Raw genomic sequence first — 24,693 nt, 5'->3', positions numbered from 1 at the left:
GCACCTCTACCAAAATTTTCCTTAATGTTCTCAGGAAGGCCCAAGCGCCATGGCATCGTGTGCTTCAACGCTTGCTGCGTGTGATAATGTCTGTATTTAAAGTTATCCCATACTTGAAAGGTACTATGTAAGTATTAAATACATTTTTATTCAAACTCACTAGAACTGAGAAAGTAAATAATGTATAAGTAAACTAAGGTGTAAGTGAACTGGGCAGGTACTTATAGCAAAAGCAGATTTACAGTAACGGACAACTCACAGATCAATTCCTCAGCAGTCCAGCCTGCAGAGCAAATCAAGCACCTGCCCCCAAAAACGAGCTGCAACAAGGGAGAAACACCAGTCTTTCACCGTTAGTGATCTGGCCAAGAATCAATGTTGAGAGGGAATTTCTGGAAGAAGAATTTCTGTTCACCAAAACCACTCAGTATGTTCTAAAATTGCTGTAAAGCACGTAATTTTAAAACCGTTGCAAAACTATGGTTTGCAATTAAAACAGCAGAGAATGCAGAAAGATCCTTTTGCCAATTTCGTCACATTCAAAGATGAATAATTTCTCACTTTTGTAAGGCATCCTGAGAGTTAAGCATGAAACAGATTGTACAAAATGCAAGCCTGGTCAAAACTGACCAGCTGCCAAGCATGCTTGGCACTGCCTGAAGCGGTCAGAGCGGCATAAAAATCTAATGGTCTGATTCTACAGTGACATGGAAGTCAGTTGATTTGCATGATCAATCCTCCCAAAGTCTTCAGTAAGAAGGTTACAATCAAATGGAAAGATTTCTGATACGCCTTCTGTGGCAATGTTATAAAAACAAATGCAACTCTGCCAGAGAGATGCAAATCTATACTGAGGCTTACACAAAGCTATTGCAGATGGATCTCCATCCAGCACCATGAATCGTGCCAAAATAAGTACAAAGTCATCTATTTTATTTAATCTTTATTATAAACAATTTTGTAGTTTCCAGAATGTGATTACTACATACTAGATAACAAAAACATCCTCAGCTGAATCAGTTTTAGCTTTTACTAGATTAAATCAGAACCAGCAAAACAAGTATTACTCTTTTTAAGGATTTAGCCTATTGCAAGAAAAACAGCTTTACAAACATGAAATAGAATTAAAGATACACATTTGATCATATATACATAAGCAGCTGATGACACTCTGGACAGGAACATCAGGGAACTTCTTTGCACATAAATAGATTTTTAAACGTATATTTCTTTCATGTGTATACAAAATTATTTTGCTTTCTATACTGAGCAAAATTCTTGGAGACATAAACAAGGATTTCTAAGAGACAAGATCCCACATATCGCTTAGGATGCGGGCTGTCACACACACAAGGATGTAATAATACAATTTACACAGCATTCCTATACAATACTTGAGCTTCTTATGTACATACTTACAAGACACTTTTGTACATGAGATGCCATCTTTGCAATTGAAATGGCATCTACCCTGAAAGGCTGTGTTCCAGTGTTTGTATAAAAGATAAAACAAGTTTCAAAAGGCAGCACCACTTGGCTTGCAGAGTCAAGGATCCACTGAGCTGCAGCTATAGTGAAGGCAGTGGGGTAATTACACTGGCCTCTCTGTGTTTACACAGTCCCAGTGGGGAAGGTTAAGATGTGACCCTTGAAGTCTACATGTTACCTCTACAAAGTGTGGCTGTGGCAAGAACAATTGATTTTTAACAGATCCATGGCTAAAGCCACACACAAAGCTCTTCAGCTTTCTCTTTAAGCTACTTGAAAGCCAAGTGTCTGGTTCTGTCTTTCTGGGAGACGTTTGGCTTTTACATGACCTTTTCAGTATGGTTATTTATCAGTGTTGGGGCTGGGTTCAGCACACACACAACCTGTGAAACTCTTCTTTAATGCAGGTAGAAGGGGTGCACAGTGCAGATGACAGAGGACCCTGCTAAGCTTCTCCTGGAGAGGGGAATGCTCAGCACCTGTGAGAATCAAGTGCCAAGCCTGCTGTGAGATTAGGTCAGGCTTCCACTTTGTTTTAGGCACAACAGTGTCAAAAGGGCTGGGGTTTTGTTCCTTGTTTCTCTTAATCATACTTTGTCCAGCTAGAAAACAGTACCCGGAGAACACTCAGAGCAGCATGCAGGTGATGCCTTTTAAGACCTGGCACAGTGTCTAGCCAAATGCTACCCGTATGTCAGCAATGCCAAACACACATACTACCAGCTGCATCCATGGGTTACACACACCCATACTCATACCAAACCGTCTGCTGATCCCCCTGGGGGTCCGGAGACCCAGGAGTGCTGTTGGAGCCGCTTCCTCTCATGGGGTCCTCCATAGCCCCAGCGCTGCCTTCTGGCGGCTTACCCTGGCACTTGGTAAGTAGAGCATCACCCTGGCCATGCCCTAGGGAAGTATTTCCCTCAGTACTGCTGGAAATAGCTCTGGCAGGGGCCCCTGTGGCCACCTCCCCAGTACGAGGGGCTAGCTTGGGTTTGACTTTAGAAGGAGTGTGTGATGCAGGCAAATAGTGTTGTCCAGGGTTCACATGCTCCCGTTGTTGCACGTTCAGATTGCTGGTGGATGCTGTGGGTGAGGCAGAGAACTGATGGAAGGAGAGTGGCTTCTCATCCTTTGGTGGGGCCAAGGAAAGGCGCCTCACATCAAGCTGCCGACAGCGGGAATCGACACCTTGCAAGGAACCTGCCACCTTTGCAGACTGTGGCCTCTCTCTTAAGGTTGCCTGGGAGGTTGTTGGCACAGAGGCCCTAGTAGTCTGACTGACAGCATCCTTGCCCCCACGCAGGTCTGCTGCTGACTTCTGAGGGCTCTCCTGCCTGTATGTCTCTGGGCCGGTGGCTCTGAGGAGGTCTGCAGAGGCTAAGCTAAATGCCCTGCTCAGTGATGTACTCCTCCTGCTCGCAGATCCAGGCTGCTGAGGCTGTGCCATCTGCCGCATCCCACTGGCAGGCTGGTGCTGTGGTGTGTGAGGAAGCTTAAGGGACCCCTGGGAGTTTGCCAGAGGCTCAGGTTCAACTTGTCTAAGGTTTGGCTTCATGTAATTTCCAGGCTTAGCTGTTCTTCCTTCTTCATTGGCAATGTTCATCTTCACAGTCGGAGTAACAAGACTAGTGGGCATCTTAGCAGCCTCCTTTCTGGATGGCTGAACTAGCAGGTTCCCAGTAGCTGAAGGCTCATTTGCTTTCCTAAAATAATCTCTGAGCACATCTTCTCTGTTACTGGAGGTGTCCTGGTGTGAGAAAATATGCACAAGCCATGTTAATGACATTTTTTGTTTAAAGGATCATGCAGAGCTTTGTGTTCATATAATCTTCCCACTTAATTCAACCCAAACACAACCATAGGTTTTATATTTAAAGTGGAGAATAGAAGATATAAATGTTTGCAATGGTTATAAATCGAAATCTAAGAGTAACATGCTCATCATAATTAGATCATGATATCCTTGTTTGCCAGATTAATTGTCTTAAATTTAAAAAATTTCATCTCTCTTGCAACTTGGGCAGCATCTCTTTTGCTTCCTTTCACAGCATCCACTGTCACTGTAACATCAATATCATATTAATGACAGCCATTGGTATCAGCAGATATCAATGATGGTCCATCATCTTCCAGAATACAGTTCATCTGGATAACACCCTACTGCAACTTCAGGGATACAACAGAAGAGAATACCTTGAGGGGATGCGCTAGCATTACAAAAGGTTTCATTGCTTCTCCATCAATTCCTCTCACCTCTCCCAGTTAATATACTATACATGTTAAAAGTTGTGTGTACAATATAACAAAATGTAAGAAAATGGAGAAAGTATTGCTTGCCCACAATTAACTTGCAAATTTCAAGTCAGACAATTAACCTGGCAGTAAAAGAAAGTATACAATGAATTATTTCATGGGGATGGTCCATGCAATCCAAAAATGGTGTTATTTGATCAGCTGCCATTGGACTATTAGTATGAGGCATGCTCAGAATAGCTAAGGGACATGCTGCCTTCACAAAACACGTGCTGAAACAAGCTCATGGAATTTATTTCTTTACTCTTCTCTAGGGAGTATGTTAAAGCTTAACACATTCATTTCACTAGCGTTCCAAATGTTTCTTCCAGTCACAAAACTCGTTTGCTAGAAGTGAACACCATCAATGCTGATAGTGCAGCAGGAAGTCTTCTATGCTTAACTAAATGATAAAGCGTTAGGGTTATTTTTAACTTCACTTTAAACTTCTGTTATGCACATTAACATTACAGAATGACTAGTCCTCCAAAAACACGCATATTTATGAACAAGCACTGGAAATACTTTACGAGCAATTAATGCAAGTGATCTGGCAGCCTTTAAAATAACAGCTAAGAGTTACAGTATGCTTCTAAGGTATTAATATGCTAGCAAAAGCTGTGGTAAGTTGGAAGCTGTTGCCTTCAGAGCAAGAACAAGGGATACCCTGGGGATATACAGTGAAGTAGATCTCCTATTTCCCCTGCCTGTTCTCTGCCTCACGCTGTCGGGACATGAATGACTGAGGACCGATTCGAGTGACTGTGAAGGTTCCTGACGGAGGGAAGGACATAGGGAGTAGCAAGAGGGATACAGTGCATCAGCTTCTAATAGAAATTGGTGCAATGAAATCATTTCACTCTCATTTAAACTGCGCCGATGCTGCAAAGGAACAAGGATGACAGAAAGAATGAAAATGGAGACATGGTCAGGTAGTTACAGACAAAAAAAATCAAATTTTAAACATCTCTAAAAGTTAAGAATTGTATTTAGGATAATGAGGGAATAGGAGGTATATTTAAATATTGCTCTGAAAATTCAAGGACCAGAATTTACTAATGCCATAAAATGTACAGCTCTGTTGATTTCAACACTGTTACCAAGGCATTAATGAAACAGGAACATCTGTTCCCTTACACTATCAGCGAATTGTTCTTAAGATATTAACATGCTCAATACTGTACAGCATGTCTGAGCAGTAAAAGACAAATGCCATCTAGAAAACAAACATTTCATTTCTGACAAAGCACTTCAGCATGCGGCATATTCTTGCAGTCATTGAATGAACAGAACAGTGCCAGTCAGCACACAAACACACAGTATGGTGAAAGCATTGAGAACTTCCTTCAGCAAGAAAAATATTCTCTTTCAAATTAGGAGATGATTTTAACAACTGCATATTTTGCACTTCAGTTAAAAGCTACTGTTAGGTTTCATTTCTAATTCCAGATTTAGCAGCTGAAAAATACACAGAAAACTTACCAGTTCACAAATAAAAATACCTGGAGCTGAGAACTGATGATATAATATGAAGCCTTGACCACAAGTGTTTGATATTAAAAAAGGCCCAGCAGTCCAACACATAGTACTCATAGTGAATTGTCTGCCTGACTTGCCATACCTGATACACCAAAATAAATTAGCAGAGTGCTGTGTGAAAGTTAATCTTGCCTTAGTTGTTGGAACTGTTTAATTAATTTTGCAAGATTCGATAGTTCTCTGCAAGTTTCACATATTTGAACAAGGATCTTCTTGTCTTTCCTTGTTTCCCTATGGCCTCATTCCCCTGAATCAGCTTTGAACAGTTTTTTGAAATCTGAGATGGGCCATCTAGCTCTATTTACTTACACTTTGTGGGCACAGTCTGTTGCTCTCTTCCAAGAACTCTTCCAAAGTTACCATCTCACTGCCAGGTGAGGCAGACCGTTGCCTGTCTGCATAAGATTGGGATGAAGTACTCTTCTGTGGTATATCGTAAGACACCAAACCATTCCTGTGGGAGGAGGACTCATGCCTGCTACTAGGACTTAAGACAGCAGAAGCAGAGTGAAAGGGATAGGTGTCTCGGAGCAAGGCTGGTGCCTCTCTGCTTGGCACCATATCTTCACTGCTGAGACTCTCGGTTCTACCATGTATATGATCTAAGGAACCTGAGAAGAAGCATAAATACCATTAAAGACACTGTTCTTCCCTCATTTCAGTAGATTACTCACTAAGGTAGAAGCTTTATCATCCAGGGCCACTTCCACACAGACTAGGTGGCATTTTTGACCTTACTTTCTTCTCCCACAGAACTCAAGGCAGTCAGAACTTTGAAAAAACAGGACTAGTAAATGTCTTACAGTACATACTTTGAGCCTCTGTGTTAAACAAGCACAACTACTTGTCCAAAGAACAGGAATAACACAGATAGTAAGGGGGCCTCTTCAACCCTTCATGCCACTAGAAGATCTCCCAGTCTTGACTGTGTGTGATCTGAGAGGCAGAACCTGGCAGTGGGAAAGCAGAAAGTGGATTTTTCCACAGTGCCAGGTCTCTTGGCATCCTTCAAGGATACACAATTTCAGCAAAAGTAAGTCTCCAGAGCACTCTTATTCCATATATAAGCTGTATACAGAGTAAGAACAGCAGAGACCTGTTGTTGTAAAAGAAGTCTAAGCATGGCCTGATACTTCCCACGATATGATGCCAGTCAGACTGAAGCAAAACTAGACTGCCTGCCTTGAAAGCCACCCCTTGCCAGAATCAATCTTAGAAAAATACTTCTTGCCAGCAGTTTTGATTCCCAAGACAGCCACGTCCAGATTGCATAATCATTACAATTTCAAAACAACAGTCTTCAAATTTAATTGGAAGGAAAAACAGCATTTTGCGCACCGTTTCATGGAATTTCCCTTCCTGTTTGTCAGAACTCAGCCATAAAAGCTTTACCTTTCAAATTGAGAGGTGAACTACTGCTGGAAGCATTTCTGCTGCTCTCTAAGCTGTTTGGCCTGGACACTGAAAAACACAAAACAAGCATTGAACAAACAGATCTTAAGTTCCTCTGATTCTCTAAAAGACTTGGCTACGGTCTGCCTTCTGAAAATAGGACCTGTGCAACTAAGTCACTCTGAATGCATTAACAATTAAATATACACAGGATGCTAAAGTCTGGACAGAGTAGAAATAATTTTCAAGCCAAGTTGTTCAGGATCCATCTTGCTTTTCTCACTTATTTTTTGCACAAAGAAATAGGGTTTGGGTTTTGCTTTTACAGCAACTATAAACAAAGTAATGTAAACACTGAAAAAGTTCAACAATAAGTTGTTGTCTCTTTCTAAGTTTGTTTCTTTGGAAGGAGCCAGTAACCAGCCTGCAACTTAAGTCTTCCACAAAGCTCTAAGCAGGCAGTACTGCTGCTGCACCAGTATTCCTGACGTGCATCCACACCCCACACCTCCCCTGCCCCCAATTGTTTTTTTATTGCTGATTCACTCCCTTAAGGAAAGAGCTGAACATTGTCCAGAAAAATCAGCAGCAAATCTGTAGGACATGCATTAAAGGGTCTGTTGCTAGGGCAAGGCAACCCACCTCACTGTCAGCATTATTTCTGAAAATTGATTTTGGGAAAACGTCCATTAAAAGCTTCTCAATAGAAAAACAGAAGTGCTTAGACCCACATTCCCAAAATGGTGCTGTGTTATGACATCTCATTCCATCATGTTAATTTAACTAAACTGCTCCAGGACAGTTCATGTGGATGCAATGGAACAAGCCTTAATGTAGAGGTTTAGAGCATTTGTATATGCTACAAGCTTACCGTGCTGTCTGGTACTTGCAAACTCTACCTCAGGGGACTGTTCACACAGATTATCTTCTGAATTATAGCCTGAAAAGAACACAGAACTTAAAAGGCAATATTAAACACAGGAAGGTTAATTCTTCAGGTCAGTCTCCAATGCGTTCTAGCAGTGTAGAAGACTGAGGTGAACAAGAAGCTTTTATAGAGCCAACATTGGAAAAGCAGCCATCTTCTAACCACTGCTGTGAACCACTGGGCAGGGAATCATGGGAGAACTGACATCCACATGTGGTCTGTCAAGCCGATGACATTACAGGAGTGAGAAAGCCTTGTATCTGATCAATTAAACCATTAAGCAGATAGAGTAAGATTGAAAAATATTAGTGCACTGTTTTTGCCAGTAGAAGCCATGTTTCACCCACGCGGGAACTATGAAGTAGCCTGACTTGTACTAACGGCTGGTATATCAAATGCCCCACACACACCTTTTGGTCTGCTCTGGAGCCTGGAGATGGGGGTGGAAGTGTGCAGATGAATAGCTGAGGTCGAGAAAGTCCTAGGACCCAGTTCCACACAGCACTGCTTTGTCACGGAGTCTGCTGAGCTTTCAACATTATCATTGCTGCCTCCATGATGGGAATTCCTCTTTTGCTTTAGGTCCATTAGCACTGAGGAGGAGAGATGTAAATAAATATGAGTCAATGAAAAATAGCATTAGGAGATTTTTATGTATCTGCCCATACAAACATGACAAGCAGGCACAAAGAAACTGCACAACAGAAGCACTAGTTTTGCAAGCTCTTCCATAAACAGTTCAGTATTGGATAGGAAATTTCTGCCACCAGTTTTTCAATCAAGTGCGTTCTCTGTAAAGTGTGGGAGTGACAAGGGCTGCTTAGCACCAGTGGGAGGGTTGATATTTTACATGCAACAATTACTGTGAAAGGAGGAAGAAAAGGAGCAAAGACATGAATGCAGAAAAGATAAGTGAGGTGTGAAATTCCTGTAACATTACCCGTTGCAGCTACATTTTATAAGCACTTACCTATAGTCATAAAATAGAATAAGGAAAGAGTGACAGTAGTCACACTCTTATTCAAAGAGAAACAATGCTGATTTGGAAGTTATCTAGCATGATCTGCACACTAATCTAATTACTTTCAGGTTTAGATCTTTCCTGTGAGGTAAGAGCCCAGTCTCTACACAAGATTAAAAATCTGCTGCTCTCATGATCCTCTGGTGCAATGATTTTTTTAGTGGAATTCCTGGGATTTTAGCATGAGAACACCAAAAACTACCTGCTAGAATATTATTTATAAAGATGAAGACATCTTTCCTAGTGATGAGGTAGGTTAACTCATTTCTTGTAATGTGAATGTAACAATTTAAGGCACATGCAAAATAGAACAAAATTTAAAGAATTTGCTATAGGAAACACCCATTAATGAGATGCAAGTTTCTAGTTTTCTATATATTTCTATGGAGTATTTGCTTAACTAATAGTAACTAAATGCTGAAAACACAGCAGAGTGTAGTGGTCAAAACAAACAACTTGCGGAGACAATGGGCAGACAGTTAGTTCAAAGCACAGAGCAGCAGCAAAGTTGTATTAAAGAAAAGGACCAAGTTACTGTCATCTTAGATGACTCCTGGAAGCTGACTTCAGAATGTTTTCTCCCACAGTCTGCATGGGCTCCACGGCACAGGGCTGGCACTTTCTCTCAGAACTGAAGTTTATGGCACGCCTGTAGGGGCAATTACTGGCTAAAGCTTGGCATGAAAAATCTGTATTTCTAATTGACTTTGTAGAGGCACTTAACACGTTCCATAAATCCCAGAATTATTAACTGCCCTGGAGACAAATGTTCTTAACAAATCCCAAAATGGGCAGCAACAGGCTGCTGTGCCAGTGTCCCTGGTTGTGGCACAGAGAGCCAAATCTCAGAGTAAGAAGGAAGATGAGATCTTTTGGTCTCTCTGCTGGGCTCTCGGTAGCATATTGCCCATGCTGCATATGTTTCTCTAACACAGAGTGGGGACTGGACCCACACATTCATTTCAGAAGCCACCAGGTTATGACTATCAGGAAATAAGAATTCTGGGTAATAGATCCACGATGAAGGTTATTCCCAATCTTAAGGGAACAAATCTACTTTCATCGGAAAAAAAACAAAACAAAACAAAACAAACAAACAAAAAAACTGTCAAAATTGAAGCAGCAGAAACTGAAACTTTAGCTCAATTCAAGATGAATTTCCATAGCTGGAAGTGTAAAACCTTGCTAAACAGCAGGTTTGAATGCAAACATCAAGACATTTTGCAGAGAATAATTTTCCCAGTAGCTTCCACTCTATATTCAAAGCTAGACTATTTAAAAGCAAAGATGTTAAAAAACCTGCCATTTTTAGCATTTAGTGGCACAGAACATTGGAAAAAATCTCCATGATTTGAGAATGCTTATATATTAGACTTGTATTTTAGTAGACTACAACATTGTAGAAAGCATAGCAACAGCAAATCAGTTCAACACTTCAACTGGACACGACGCAAGTATGTGATTGCAAGAAAATATCAAAGCGCATAGCAACTTCACTTACTTATAACATGCACCACAGCCAATATACATACGCAAACTGTATGCCATGAGGTCCCCTAAAAATGTGATGCATTGAAGAAATGATCCACAGTGTGCAATAGTGATTCATCTTCTACAGGAAAACTTAAGTCCATGTTCACTAATCTGTGCTTGTATTTAGAATACTGTAAAGAAATGCTGAGTGTTTCTATGAAGGTGTGTGTTCTTTCAAGGCACATGTTTGGGTTGTTTTTGTTTGTTTGTTTTATTTTTAAATACTTGTCAGAAATAAATGAAGATAAATGCTAAAGAGAAGGTGTTAGAAAACTCCCAATTCCGGGAAAGAAAGAGGTTCATTAGGAGAGGATGGGATGTCGGAAGAAGACCAGAACCGGAGCCGGTTAGAGAGAGACTGATGGTTCGATGGAGACTTAGGAGACTTTTCTTTATCCTTGATTTTGCTTCTTATAAAGGCAACCCTTTTGCGCTGCGCAGCTAAATTGTTATCACCCAGGTATCCCAAAAAGAAGAAGGGGAAAAAAAAAGGAAAAAACCTTGTAAATAAAACTTAAAGTGTCTTAAAACAGGTTAAAGACTACACAACCAATAAAAATAAAAACAGCTAAACAAAGACTAACACATATAGTTGGAAGACTGATTAACGCATAGTTAATCATAGTTAATCTGACTCAGATTAACGCATAGATTTAACACATACACATAAAATATAAGCAAGTCCATTAAGAAATTACTGTTAGAACACCCAAAATGTTTTTACTTAATAAAGTAAAATCAAATAGGTGTGCATGTTACTTGGTGATAATATACTCAAATTTCCTAGAGTTCTTCTAGGCTTTAATACTCATGCTTATCATTTCAGCATACCATGTTTCATGTAACATCAAAAATAATGAAGCCCCAGGGACTTTCTGCTACTCTCTGGCACTCCACGAGGGCCTTGTCCTGTGGAAACCCAAGCCCCAACTCCCAGGCTGAACTTTGGATGCATGTTAAACACTTAACATCCCCTGGAATCACATGGATGATCTGAGATATGCGTTTTAATTTTCAGTGAATCAATGACCTCAGAATTAGAATGGAGAAAGGGAAATATACAACACAATCAAAACAAAAACTTTAGCCAGACACTTACAGTAGTTTATAACAACAGTTCTACTCTCCTCAGCTGCTCCCCTTCTCTCTTCCACACTCCCCAGTGGGAAGACAGGAATTATTATGTAAGGATTAATTTCAAAACTGCTTCTTGAAAAGTATTCCTGGAGGACAATGATCTACACATAGAAGCTGACAGAGTGATCTTCAATAAAGATCACAGAGTATTTATTTTGAGAAGCTTTCTTTTAAATTTCCCATAATTAGGAACACCTGATTTATTCTATGAACTAACTAAACAGAAAAAAATCATTCTACCTTCCTTATGTTCACCTTAAGAGTGTTCAAAAAAATAATTTCATCATTTTACATTAAGATATTCTTAGTTTGACTCAAAGTCAAAAGACAGTATCATCCTCCAAAATAATTACAGTAAATTAGCCTTTTCCATGTTATTTCTTTTGCATGTGCGCCATCTCCTGGCAGCGGCTGTAAAACCTGCTACTATCCATTTGAAGAATAGTTCTAATGAACCGTACTATTATATGGTCCAACTTTAAACAGTTTTGTTGCAAAACTCCAGTACATTAAGTATTTCCACCAACTTATTCAGTAACATGCAATACATCCAGGAAAACCGAGATACTACATACAAAAGCTGAAGGGAGAATAAGTAGGTATAAGGAACAAACCAACCTAAAACCAAACCAACACACAAAAACCCCCACCTTCTAGTTTACTCAGATTTTTAGTTTAGGGTTTTTTTGCTTACTAAAACTTTTAGTTCACTAAAAAAAGGGATACAAAACATAATGTGATGGAGTATTAAACACACCCTATATATTAAAGATTTTTAATTTTGTTTCAGAAAAATAGTGTTCAGCTCATGAATTAAGGGCATTCCTTACCTTTGTTTGAAGAACCCCCAGGGTTCTCTCTCTCTTCCATAGAGTTTGATCCTTGAGAGGTATTATCCTGAGTCTCTTGATGTTTCAGTTTTTGGGAGGCAGATGGAGAGTTTAGTGTTTCTGGGGATTCAGAATGCCATGGAGGGCTTTCTGCTGCTGGTTTCAACCGCTCCCTTGTAGTCTCCTTCTTTGGCTTGATTAATTTGACTAAGGCTCTGGCTCCAATCCAGTGGTTTTTCCTGATAAAGCAAGTTTTCTGAATGGGATTCATAAAACATTACAACAAAATACTCCCCGAAGGAGTTTACAGCTGTGCTAAAGCCATCAAGCCAGTCTACATTCTTATCTGTTTGCTGGCATGAATTGGTTGGAAAGATGCAGCATGACTTTCACAAAGCTTGAGATCTATTTCTCTCCCAAAGACAAAATTATTTTACAGAAATATTTCTTCCGCGTGAGAAATGTGAGAAAGACAGCCATTCCCTCTGCTAGAAATTTAAACTACACATATGGACGCACATAATAATTTTAACTGTAAAAAGCTTTACTACAGGAACAGACTGAGTAGGAAAGAAATGAAAACTGCTTTAAAGATGAATCCCTCTCTTTGCTAAGGCTATCAGTCAGAATGATGTATGATGGAATTAGTTTGGCTCTGTGTTGTTGTTCTTAATATAATTTTTTAAAGTCCATTCTCTCTGATGGACTGCTTATCAGCAGTTCTGGAAGATCCTTACTGCTGCTTAGTCACCATATTGGGGGTCCCTCCCCCCTGCTAGGGACAAGATGATGTTTGTCAGGGCAAGGTGTCTCTCCTCCAGTTAATACTGTTTCAGATTCCAGTATTAAAAGAGGGCCCCACGTGAGGTGCTGTGCTCTATATTAACACAGCCTGCTGCTACAGGGAATGGCTTGCGTAGTGAGAGTGAAGACAGAAGCAGAGATGACACTGTCCTTATTTCACATGAAATTTCTGTTATCTCCAGTTATGGAGAACCTTTTCTCACCCTCGCAAATCCACACAACAACAGCAGAACTGAACCCATATAGGACTTACTTTTTTGGAGTAGGATCATAAAACTTGTACTGATCCATTATCTTCTCTTCAAGTTTTTCCTTGTGTCTCCTTAAGGCATTTAATTTATCACTGTGAGGAGGAAAAGCACATTCTGAACCATCTGTATGAAATTAAGCATAATCAAAAAACTGAAAACCAAAAGCCACGAAGAAGGAGACTGAAATATCTTCCTATTGTGTAACCTGCAGAATCCTACTGAGCTCGTTCACTGTCTGTTTAGAGACGCCAAATGCAAAAGCCTACCGAAGTTGCTGATGGGTGATGTTTGTGCAATAAGCATCAAAGGTGAAAGAACAACAGTATACTGGTGCTAGATTACTCACTAATAACTCAGGCAGAGTTTGTTTTGTGAGGGTTAAGATTAATCTTATTTTGTTTTTTGAATATTTGTTTGCTGATTGTTCAGTCTTATTTGCAGATCACTGACAATTACTCTAGGGTTAAGATCCTTGCATAATTTGAACTTCTTGTCTGCTTGATAACTGGGTATTTTATTCCTGTTCTGATTACTCTGCTGTGAGTAGAGAAATAAATATTTGATCTTTTTAAGACTGCTTTAGTCTCCTGCGAGCAGTGTCAAAGTACTTTCAGAAGTGCCATGTAATCTTACTTTTTTTTACTCATTATTTTATTAACCTGCACCGTGGACATTAGCACTTTTTTTTTTCATTCAAGTAGTAGGTATAATGTGCCTCCATCACAGAACTGTCAGACACCTGGATAAATATGCTTAGAGTACATTTGAACTGTACTCATCCAATTTCAGCAAAAAATTTCTAACATTTCAACCATATAATCCAGTACTAAAATAAAACTCAGTCAGTAAGTCCTACATCATCTTGAGCTGCTTATGCTAAAATTCTTGGCATTAAAAACACTTTTCTTCCTTCTTTCAGACCTGTAAGAGAAATTCACTGCAGCGAGAACAAGATTCTTTGTAAATGTTTAAACAGGGTATCTCACTTAAGCGTGTCACCCTGTGCATGGGGGATGCAGCAATGTATGTTGACACTTGCATCCTTAAAAACAACATCAAAAGAAGTTATTTCTTATTATGCAAATGGAAAAAACAAGTACGAGTATTTTTTATTCTTCAGGAATCTAAATATAAAATGACTTTCATAAGACTAAATTTTTATTGCAACTCAGTTTTTTTCCAAGCTCTTCATAAACTTTTGAGAAGTACCACTGGGTTTAACATTCCATCTTTTATAACCAAGTTTTCCACATGGTTTCATCTGTATTATTTGAAAAGAGCTGTACTTGTCCAGGTGGCTCCTGAACATCCCTTTGCAGTTGAGGTAACGCAAAGAAATTTTGTAGCTTCTCCCCATTACATACATCTCCTCTTAAACATCCCCTTTTCTAGACAGGTATCAAGTAGACCTATAATTCCGCTGCTTGTCCTACTCCCGATAGATGATTTGTATTCTATGTTTGTCTAGATGACTTTTTTTACATTTCACAATTCAAATCTCTAGTTTCTTACATGTACTGTTTCTGTTCTTCATGATACTGCTCCTTGTTCTCCATGTTCTGCTCCAGTAACATCTGATTCTGCTGGCTCAGCATCTGAATCTGACTCAGGAGATGATGGTTTTCTTCTTCCAGATTTCCCTTTAGACGGGACAGCAGCTATTAAAAAGATAGATTAATCTCCCTTCTGCATCTGGCTTCCCTGGAAGTACACCATAATCAAGCTACCACAGTACCATAGCAACCTGGGATACGAATCAATAAACTTCAAAGTATACAGAGGTGCTGCTATGACAACATAGCTTGACCTTCTATATATAGTGTGCCAAAAACTTCACACAATGAACGTTAGCTCTCTAACAGGAACCCAGTTACATATACTGGGTTATACAGTTATATACAGTTACATATATATGGTTATATACCTACCTATAGCTACTCACCTCACAGTGGTTATCCAGCTTGGTCAGAGAGATATCCATGGACTGGTGCTGTTCTTTCAGCTCATCGTAACGAGCCTGCCAACGATTCAGCTCCAGCTGAGAGTTGTTCAAGGAAGTTTTCAGCTCTTTAGTGTGTGAATGCAGCCCTTCATACTCTGCCTTTAGTTGGTTGTGCAAGAAATTCACCCTAAACACGAAGAAGCCAGCAGGCTTATGAAGGACACTTCATAGAAAGTTCCTCACATTCAAAGACCACACCATCGGTATGCAGCTGTCACTAGGATCAAACATTAAGTTCCAAAGACTAATTCCTAAAGACATTTTTATTCTAAGCATATAATAAAATTTTATTAATAAAGTAGCAATAGCATTATAAAATATTTCAAATCTACAAGAGAGCTGGAAGGAAAATGGATGAAACATCAAACTGCTATTTCCCCAATGTGTAAGAAACACAAATTTCTGAGGCACAATGTATGTGAGAGTATTTGGATATAAAGGCAGCTCTATTTGGCACAAATAAAGAACACTCACAGAATTTTTTTCCTGATGCATGAAATATGAGCATTAAAGAGTCCTGAACTGTGAAACATTGTAATGTTGTAAGATGATACTGTGGCTTTCTTTTATAGCTTTTGGTGAATCTAAAAACGTCTACAAATCATGGAGGCATAAAATCAGATAAATAAAAAAAGATTAAGTTCTCTATCTGCTGACAGATCAGCTAAGCCTTGCTGTCTGCCAGCACTGCAATCGACATTTTGCAACATCTTCCTTTGTCCTCAGAGAAATTGAGTTGAAAACAGCGAGTTTGAGGAAACCTCCTTTGCAGAGCTCTCAAGTGTTCTGAAGTACATTAGAATTGGGACAGCATATGAAACTTTCGTGACCGAATTTAACAAGTGATTTTTAAATAGTATTCAAACTGACACTGCTTTAACTAGTTATGACCTCCTCCCCTCATTTGTACCAAACTATTTCTCAAAATGCCGTTGTAGTATGAACAGTGGTGCTGAATTGGTTATAATGGAGAGCACCTCAGTAGGGATACAGGTTGGGGGAGGGTACGTTTTTCTGATGCATTATGTGAAGTTCAGGTGCTAGCTCACAAAAGGGGTTTTGACATGAGTTTACAGTTACCCAGTGATCATATGAATTGCTAAGGCCACTTCTAATAACAAGAATCAAGTCTCTTTCGAGTATTAACAAATGGCAGCTTTCCCTGGGCAGCAGAAAATAAAAAGCAATGCTAACTCCTAGAACTAAATCATATTGTGTAAAAAACATAATACTGTTCTCCTTAAGGAAAAAAAAAAGGTAGGAACCATTTCACAAACTTCTAGATATTACTGGGGGTTTTGGGCACTTGCAGTTCTACTTAAAGACAAGCACTTGGAAAGAAGTCATTACAGAAACACTTGAGAACTGAACTACACATGGAAGCTTATTTTGAATGAGCAAAAGTCCCAGGATCAGACCATGTTTGAAGCACCGAATAACAGTATTTGTTGACAGTGTCCAAGAACTTGATAATCTTAGATGAATTAAACAAAATTATCAAATTAACAAGACAGAAGGTGAGAAAAATTAACAGACATTAATGAAGGTATTCTGGAGCTACAGTTAACACAACACAGCAAAACAACTGTGTGTTTTACATAATTGATTTTTTAAATGAAATATGCAAGTATTTAGCAAGGGAATCATACCTGTCCAGTTCCTCCCTCAGCTTCTGATTTTCCCCAGTGCTTATTGCATTTGATCTCCTCTCTTGTTGCAGAGCCTCTCTCTCAGTTTTTAAAACTATTTCCAACTCTTCCAATTCTGCCTTGTGTTTCATTAAACTGTTGTATCTGCAAAAAAGAGGAGTAGCATACTCTCAGCTTTCATGTAAACATTTTTCTTTCTCTAGTTTAAGATTTTTAATAGGTAATGCCACTATGACCAGAAAGGATTTTTCCTGCCTGCTTAGTTTCATACACATTTGTGTGGTTAAACATCTACCAAGGCTGAAGAATTCCACACTATGCATGGAAATTCAGCTTAGTCTGTAAGTCAACAGGGAGGCTTTTAGAAAAAGAAAAAATGCAGTTTTTAAGCAAACTGGAATGCAATTGCCAGAACCTTATTTCAAGTCCAGATTCTGGTCATTTGGTAAAAAGCATGCAAGTCTCCAGGGTGAGTGGAAACTGCACCATTAAAGTGGAATCCCATTTACAAATCATTGTCAGTGGCAGGTTTCAAAAACCTGACTAAAAAGCAGAAAGCAGAGGCAAAAAGCAACAAGAAAGCAGTGGAATGAGCAACAGTTTATAAGATAACAACCTAATGCATATTAGGTTATGTGCATAGGTAACAGCATCCTGCATATGTAATAGTCTCCTGCATATTCCAGACAGACGATGAGGCTAGTATCAGCGAGTTGACAGCAAAACACCTTTAAGCAGAGGCCGACCCTGACTGAGTGGCTTTACTTGTTCACTAGTGAGAAACCCAAGAGCAACACCAGTGTTCATGTCCAGGTTTCCACTGGTTTATATGATTTGTGCATAAATCATTCAGTGCAGGGAGATGGGCAGAGACAGAGGGCAGATGCCATCAACTATGTCTTTAATTTCATTCTCTGGAATGGTAAAATAACAGAGGTGTGGAACACTCCCCTGACTCTTGGCACAGGCATCAAGTAGGCAGGCTTCCTGAGCTGCTACACCACCTGCATTCGGAAAACGCTGCAAAGAACAAGGTGGCTTGAGACCATTTTACAAAACAGCAAGCTGTTCCCAGAAGATTTTTTTTTTCCCCCGCTCTGGTGGCCTCTGTCAGGGTCTTTGCCCATACACACAAACCAGCAGAAGCCACTGGGGACACTGATGGGACAGCGAACGTCAAAAATCATCAGCACATTTTTCTGTGACTGTGATAAAAGGATATCGCCCTGAAATATCCCCGGGCAGATACACCTGTGCCGATCATGGAGAAACATCCTTCTAAGTAATTTTAAAACAGCAACTACATGGAAGATGCAGCATTGCTTGAAAAAACTAGAGAGAACAAGCATCATCTATCTGTGACTCTCATCCCAGCAGAGACGAATGCAGAGTACAATTACTCTGCAGTCATGAAAACTTCAAAACAAAAACAAAAGCAGCAGACAGCACCAAATACACTGACTCCTGCCAACTTGTTTTTCTTTCAGACTACCATTCCCTTCATCCTAGGGTCAAATTACAGCCTGTCCCAAATTCCAGTCCATTGAAGGGCCACACAGAAAAGTACCTGTCTAACCAGACAAAAGCTGCTTTTTGCTATTCATTCCCAGTAACAGCACTGGAGTTTAATTAAGCTTATTTATTTGTTTTCTTCCTCCATTCAGTTCCAGGACATTTCAAATTCAACGTCCATACAACAAATGGAAGAACCTGAAAGCAGAGGAAGGTTTCACATCCAGCTCCAAGAAGGATTTAAGACAGACTGTGTGCCAATCCAGAGTCTGAGAAGACAAAACTCCACAGTCAGTCCCTTGGCAGAGATTACCATGCTGCCTCTGCAGAAACTGTGTTGTGAATTCGTTTGCCATTTCTGTATGATAGGGCTACTCTGTTCATTTTTATCCAAGCCCTCTATTTTTTAAATAGGGGTGCTTAGAGGGAAGCAGTATACTGGTCCAGTTTTACCAGCTTGGCCCAGCTTCACAATGCTGCTTTTGAGCATGAGAACCCCTGAGGTACACCACAGCTGCTCGCCTAGATCTTAGGTATAACGTAAGAAAGAAGAGACTGTCTGCAAAAATGCAAGTGATTCTGCATCTCTGAAGCCCTAATAAAATCCCCAAGCAAAATTTTCTTGTAGTTCAGATTCAGCATGGAGTCCACCATTTGAGGAGGATTTGTGCAGCCTGACAAGCTCCAATACCAGGGGCAAGGTTACCCACCCTGTAGGCTATTCAATGCTCATGTTCACTTCTTTTAAGCATCAGCACTTGGACACAGGGGTTTTAAAAAGATTTTCTTATACATGCAAATGAAATCCATTTCAGCTCTGATGCAATCCATTCCTGGAATCAAATAATCGTATTCCTCTTTACTCATTTTGGCTTTCACTATTCCTACTGCTTTGTTAGGAGAAATACTATAGGTAGGTATTTATGACTGAGAGAACTTAAAATGCTCAGCTATGATAAAAAGCATGTGGCAAAAGGAACCCAGAAAAATAATTACCAGCCAGCATTGGTAGCATAATAATACATAATAATAAGTCCCTGCAATATGTAACCCTGCACAGCAGGGATTCTCTTTTTCCAGTGAGATGAGTTTTTCCAGTGCCTCTGCAGGATTAGACTTCTCCAGAGTAAGCCACAAAGAAATGCTCAAGGATCTGTTAATCAATTGTAGCTAGTAAGTTATTACCTCCCCTTACTAATGTGCAATATGTAAAGCAATTTAAAAAATGCAGCAAAAGAGTCCAGCTTTTCTGTGTTCACTGAAATGGTTAGCCAAACACCGCAAAGTGAAGAAACTGCTATTAATGGTAAACGATCCTAACACACTAACTCTCCTTTTCTTGCTAAGTCAAACCCACATGTTGGTGGTTTGCGTCGGTGGTGTGCTGGGCTATGACAGGCCATTTCACTACAGTTACACATACAACCCATTATTAAATGCCCACTGCAGTGCTAGTACTGTGCAGCTAGAGCCAAGGGAGGTTTAATGAAGTTTGCTCAGGTGCAGAAAATGTTCTGTGGTTAGAATGCATCAGAGTGAACTACACAGACCCTGGGGACCTTGGCTGTACATGGTGTCAGGAGTCCACAGGCTAAAGCTGCTGTGGATTTTTCTAGACGAGCTTCAGTCACAGGTTTGTGCAGGCATGCAATCCTGCCTTAAGCAACAGAACTACGATTACAGTGCTGTCACCAACCGAGAAAAACCAATTACCTTGGAGTTGGGACAAGCAAAACCTGTCTCAGACACGGCACAAGCAAACTTCTTGGCTGCTCTGGGAAAATATAGCAGGTGGTACATTCTAGCTGAAGTTGAAAGTGAGATATTTCATCTTAGCAGGGTAAATGCCTCCAAGTGGCAGAAGAAAACGGTTCTTACAGCTTCTTTTCTAACTTTCTCCCCTCTGCTTGCTCCCTCAGCAAGCTGAATTGCACATAACACATGATGGACAGAAAACAAAACGCACACAAAAAAAGTGGCTTGTTTCTCTTTTCTGACAGCCAAATGGAGACACAGGCTGTCCTTGGACAAATCACCTTGACAAGTATCTTTTGAGACTGATCTGCTGAGGGGGATATTGCACTCTTAAAACTGCCAAAATAAACCTGCTTTGAGTATAGAAAAGGCCACCATCTACTCCCCTGTAACATCTCTCGCTGGCAGTCACATCTCAGTAACAGACACTCAAAATTGTTAATTTTTACAATGGTGATCTGAGCACTTATGATTAGAGATAGCCTATTTTTAGGAAACCACTTTTTCCTCAGGCTAGAACTGTTTAATAATTGGTAGTCATCAAGAAAAGAAAGAACCCAAACGGCCTCAACACATGGCAGTATGATCATGTCAAGCAAAGCCTGAATCAATGAGAACCATTAATCAGTCAGAGATTTGGTAAGCAGGAAGTGTGTGTAATCACCTACAGCTTATTTAGTTGACAGTCAAGCAGCTGTCCTGTTACACAGCTCTGGTGGATATTTTAATCACAGTACATTATTTCTGTACTTCACAAAAACCTACCGCATATTGTATTGCCAGATCCTTAGTCTTTTGGAAAGACAAGTTCAGCATCAGTTTTTAGTTCACCCTCAAAGACCACCAGTAAGTTGCTCTGAACCCAACCCATGGTCTCACACAGAAACTGAACCTAAATATAGATATTTTGAGGAAAACCACTGAATTGTATGAGAAAAGTTTTGAGTGGTATGCAGAGTGGCATTTATGTAGTAGTACATTATGTATGTTGTTCAATCCATGCACAACTGTCAGAAGATGGCAGTGACTAGAGACTAAACAATCATAGAATCAATAAGATTGGAAAAGACGTTTCAGATCAAGTCCAACCATAATAAACAATGAACAGGTTACTCTGATTTCACAATCAGTTGAAGGGCCTGAAGCAAAAGCCTCAGATTGTGAGAACTAGAAGAAAACAAATACATCACTAACTCATAGTTAGCTCAATACGGCTTCCTTTAGAGAGCCTCCTTTGTCCTGAGGTTGATGCCATGCACAATCTTCAACGATTTAAAAATTCTCAAGATACATACTACTCACACCTAGGTGACCTGCAGACCTCACTGTATGACTAGAAAAAGATACGCCACACAGTAGAACTGGGAGAACCTTTTTAAGGCTGCATGTTATTATAGCAGAGATCTTTAAATCTAGTAAAGGCATTTAAGCTACTTCTGACAAAGCATCCCCAAGACCCAAGCCCATGTTTGCCAAATTTCACAAGCCATCTGTGGTCTGTCACCTTTAGATGTCTAAAATCTACAGCTTTGCAAATATTTTCATCTAGTCTCCTAACGATAGCAAGAATGCGAAGACACTTTTTCAGGGGAACAACTTAGTAGTTTCCAGTTGCAATTGGAGACCAACATTTAAGGCTAAAATTGTCACATGGGCACATTTCGGCTACACTACACAGCTGAGCCATGAGCGTACCTCTCACCCAGACCTTTGTGCTCCAGATCCAGGTTTTTGTGTAATGTTTTCAGGCAGCTGTGCTGGTTTATTAGCATTTCATATTCTGTAGACTGCCGTTCATGCAGTGAAGCAAGGTGTTCATGGTCCTGAAGCAATGACTCATACTCAGCTTTCAGCTGCTCCTTCTGTTTCAGTAGATTTTCATTCTCGTTCTCCTTGGCTGTCTGCTGATTTTGGAGTAAAGCATTCTGGGCCATCAGTGAAGCACTCTGGGAGCTGAGGGTTGAATTTTCTACCTAAATTTTCTCAAATAAAAAGCAAGCATTACTTATTTACACCTATTGGTGCATACAACAAACGTAGTAACAGCCTGCATCTGTACTGAGTTAATCAAGAATGCATCCATTGCTTTGTAGACTTAAGGCATCTGTGGGCAATTTGGCATCATTTTGGTATTATTGCTGGTAGTATACACCATATAAAGCCATGCTATCAGCAGTCTGAAAAGTATCAGGATAACCTCCAAACTGAAAAACTACTGTTTTACTAGCAGAAGCTCTTGATCCTGAAGATCAAGATGAATGGAATGCTCAAAACTCAACTGCATCTCTGACAATCATGTACAAAGCCGAAAGTTACCCCATGTTCGTGTACAAGTAATGAAAACTTAAGTTCACCCAAACTCAACAAAATTAACTGCACCACTGTGTATGGAGGCAGCACTCCTAGCAAGTCTGATTTCAGTAGATAGGTAGTGCACTGATTTTATATGTTGCTTATATACTTGAATTACATGTAAGAAATAATAAAGAGAACAAAAAAGTTATCTGTGAACATGCAAGCGGAAAAACTTAAAAAGAGAAATTCACATAAGAAATAACCCCAAGTTGTCCTTTAAAACCGTTCTCTTTTCTCAAGTTGTTTTTTTTTTTTCCAAAATTAAAGTATTGTTTAAGAGTATCTGTTTTCTACTGGCATCTTTGACATTTTGTCTGAAAGTATGGAAAACTGTGATTGGAAGTCATTGCTACAGTGCCTCTTGGGAGATGACTTGTGTCCTCTTCCCATTTTTTCCCCAAGCTCTTTCACAGGCATAGCATTAACAGAAAAAAAAAAAAAAAAAAAAAAAGATATTTTATTCCAGAAGTGCTTCTGGAACAACACATCTGGATTTTGCTGTATTGATTTTAAAAATTTCTCTCTAAATAACTACCTTCTTAATGAAGGTACCATACATTAGCTACAGAGCCAATTTCCCTCCTAGTTTGGAGAAATTCAGACCTCAAACTAAGTTCCACCTTACAGGTGGAACTCATCTTTATATCACTACATCTGCCTACCAAGACAAACATTTTCTTATTAGCTGTCATTCCTTCACACTACTATATAATCAGACCCAGTCTCCTGGCACAGAGGTGCAAGGTTGTCCTGACCTGGAGTTTGGCCGTTTGTGTCTGCAGGGCAGTGTTGTGCTCCTGAAGGAAGATATTTTGCTTCTGTAGTGTCAGGATCTGATTGTTGAAGGAGACATTCTGTGTTTCCAAATGCTTCAGCTGTTCTTTAAGCAGCTGCTTCTCAGTATGCAGGGCTGCATTCTGAAAGAGAGATGGCATTGAAGGAGTGACAGGAAGAAATAAAACAGCTGACCTAATCATTTGGAGTCCTATCAAAGATGAGAACCAACTAGTGATGATCATTCTGCAACAAATGTGCAAAAGCAAACTCTACTCAGCATTAAATGAAGGTAGGACAGATGTTATACACAGGATTAACCCCTGCAATGATGTTATACAGCACTGAAGTCCCATGCAGTCCTAAGTGATACTCAAGGAATTGGGTAACTTATGTACTCCAGAAAATCCACCAGATTCCTATAAGCTCAAAAATCCAGTTCTCAGCAACCCACTCATAATTGCAAGGGAAGTCTGAGAGGTAACAGGAAATAGGAGAAGGCTTACATTCCTTTCCAGTTCAATTGCCCTGTCCTTCAGCTTCAGCAGCTCCATGGTAGCTTCTCGGTGCCCCACTTCCAATTTCTCATTCATTTGATGGTTGGGAATGAGTTTCCCTGCAGAGTACCTCAGTGACTTCTGAGCATACTGCCCATCATGCTGAGTCTGCTTAAGTGCATCAAAGTCCTTCTTTACCTGCAAAGCCAACAAGCAACAATCTGCAACACTGATTTAACAGTGGGATTTTATATTAATAATTATGGGATATGCAGTTCTTCTCTTGCATTGTAGGCACTTTAAGGGATTCAACAACCATTACCCTTACTTCACAGCCAAGACACAGACAGGTGGAGGAATCCACATCTCTTGGCCTCCGGTCAGGTGCCCTTTGACTCAAGCTCACTATCACTTAACAAACAGACTGTTCTTGGGTGAGATGTTTCAACTGAAGTCTTCCTCAGCCTACGCTTTCATTAAACAAGGCAGAAAAACAAGACCACGGCAATGAAAAAACATGCGAAAACAGTGATCTATTATCTCTGAAGTAGACACAACTTGCTATTGCTGACTAAAGAAAAAAAAAATAGCATGCGAATGTTCAGAACAATTAAAATTCTGTTAACCTCTTACCATATTTAGATCATTCTGTAACTGCTGGTTCAAGTTCAGAGAGTCTTTCACTTGAGCTTCCAGCATTGCAATCTTTTCCTCTTTTCCAGCTAGTATTGTTTTTAGTGTTGATTCAGTTTTGCTCTCCAGGATCTTGTATTTTCTGAAAGACATGAGAATAGCTTTCCAATGTCTGCCACTTGGATATGAGCCACATCTATATAGGAGACTTCACCTCCACCCATTCTGAATTTCACTACATATTACATTACATGTGTTTGCTTCTTCACGAAAATTATTTCCTCTACTGCTGCAGATC

The 24,693-nt window shown here is 39.9% G+C and overlaps 1 protein-coding gene across 1 annotated transcript in view; it reads right to left on the bottom strand.

Annotated features, from left to right (window-relative positions):
* Positions 1–2,224: 2,224 nt before the first annotated feature.
* The window catches only part of CCDC88C (coiled-coil domain containing 88C), a gene marked incomplete at its 3' end in the record, with an annotated part of 95,761 nt that continues 73,292 nt past the window's right edge, over positions 2,225–24,693 (bottom strand). Inside the window, exons 17-31 of the mRNA XM_082000779.1 lie at positions 24,396–24,537; positions 23,772–23,960; positions 23,247–23,408; positions 21,832–22,109; positions 16,870–17,013; positions 15,161–15,347; positions 14,731–14,876; positions 13,221–13,310; positions 12,164–12,402; positions 8,053–8,235; positions 7,586–7,654; positions 6,715–6,783; positions 5,632–5,933; positions 4,450–4,665; positions 2,225–3,238 (exon numbers count right to left, since the gene is read on the bottom strand). Of these exons, the coding sequence (XP_081856905.1) occupies positions 2,225–3,238; positions 4,450–4,665; positions 5,632–5,933; positions 6,715–6,783; positions 7,586–7,654; positions 8,053–8,235; positions 12,164–12,402; positions 13,221–13,310; positions 14,731–14,876; positions 15,161–15,347; positions 16,870–17,013; positions 21,832–22,109; positions 23,247–23,408; positions 23,772–23,960; positions 24,396–24,537 (3,430 nt within the window). The remainder of the gene's footprint in view (positions 3,239–4,449; positions 4,666–5,631; positions 5,934–6,714; positions 6,784–7,585; positions 7,655–8,052; positions 8,236–12,163; positions 12,403–13,220; positions 13,311–14,730; positions 14,877–15,160; positions 15,348–16,869; positions 17,014–21,831; positions 22,110–23,246; positions 23,409–23,771; positions 23,961–24,395; positions 24,538–24,693) is intronic.

The sequence above is a fragment of the Phaethon aethereus genome (genome assembly GCF_964289735.1).
Source record: "Phaethon aethereus genome assembly, chromosome: 5".
Lineage (NCBI taxonomy): Eukaryota > Metazoa > Chordata > Aves > Phaethontiformes > Phaethontidae > Phaethon > Phaethon aethereus.
Note: the sequence above shows the minus strand (reverse complement) of the source record. Positions and strands in the feature narration are given on the sequence as shown.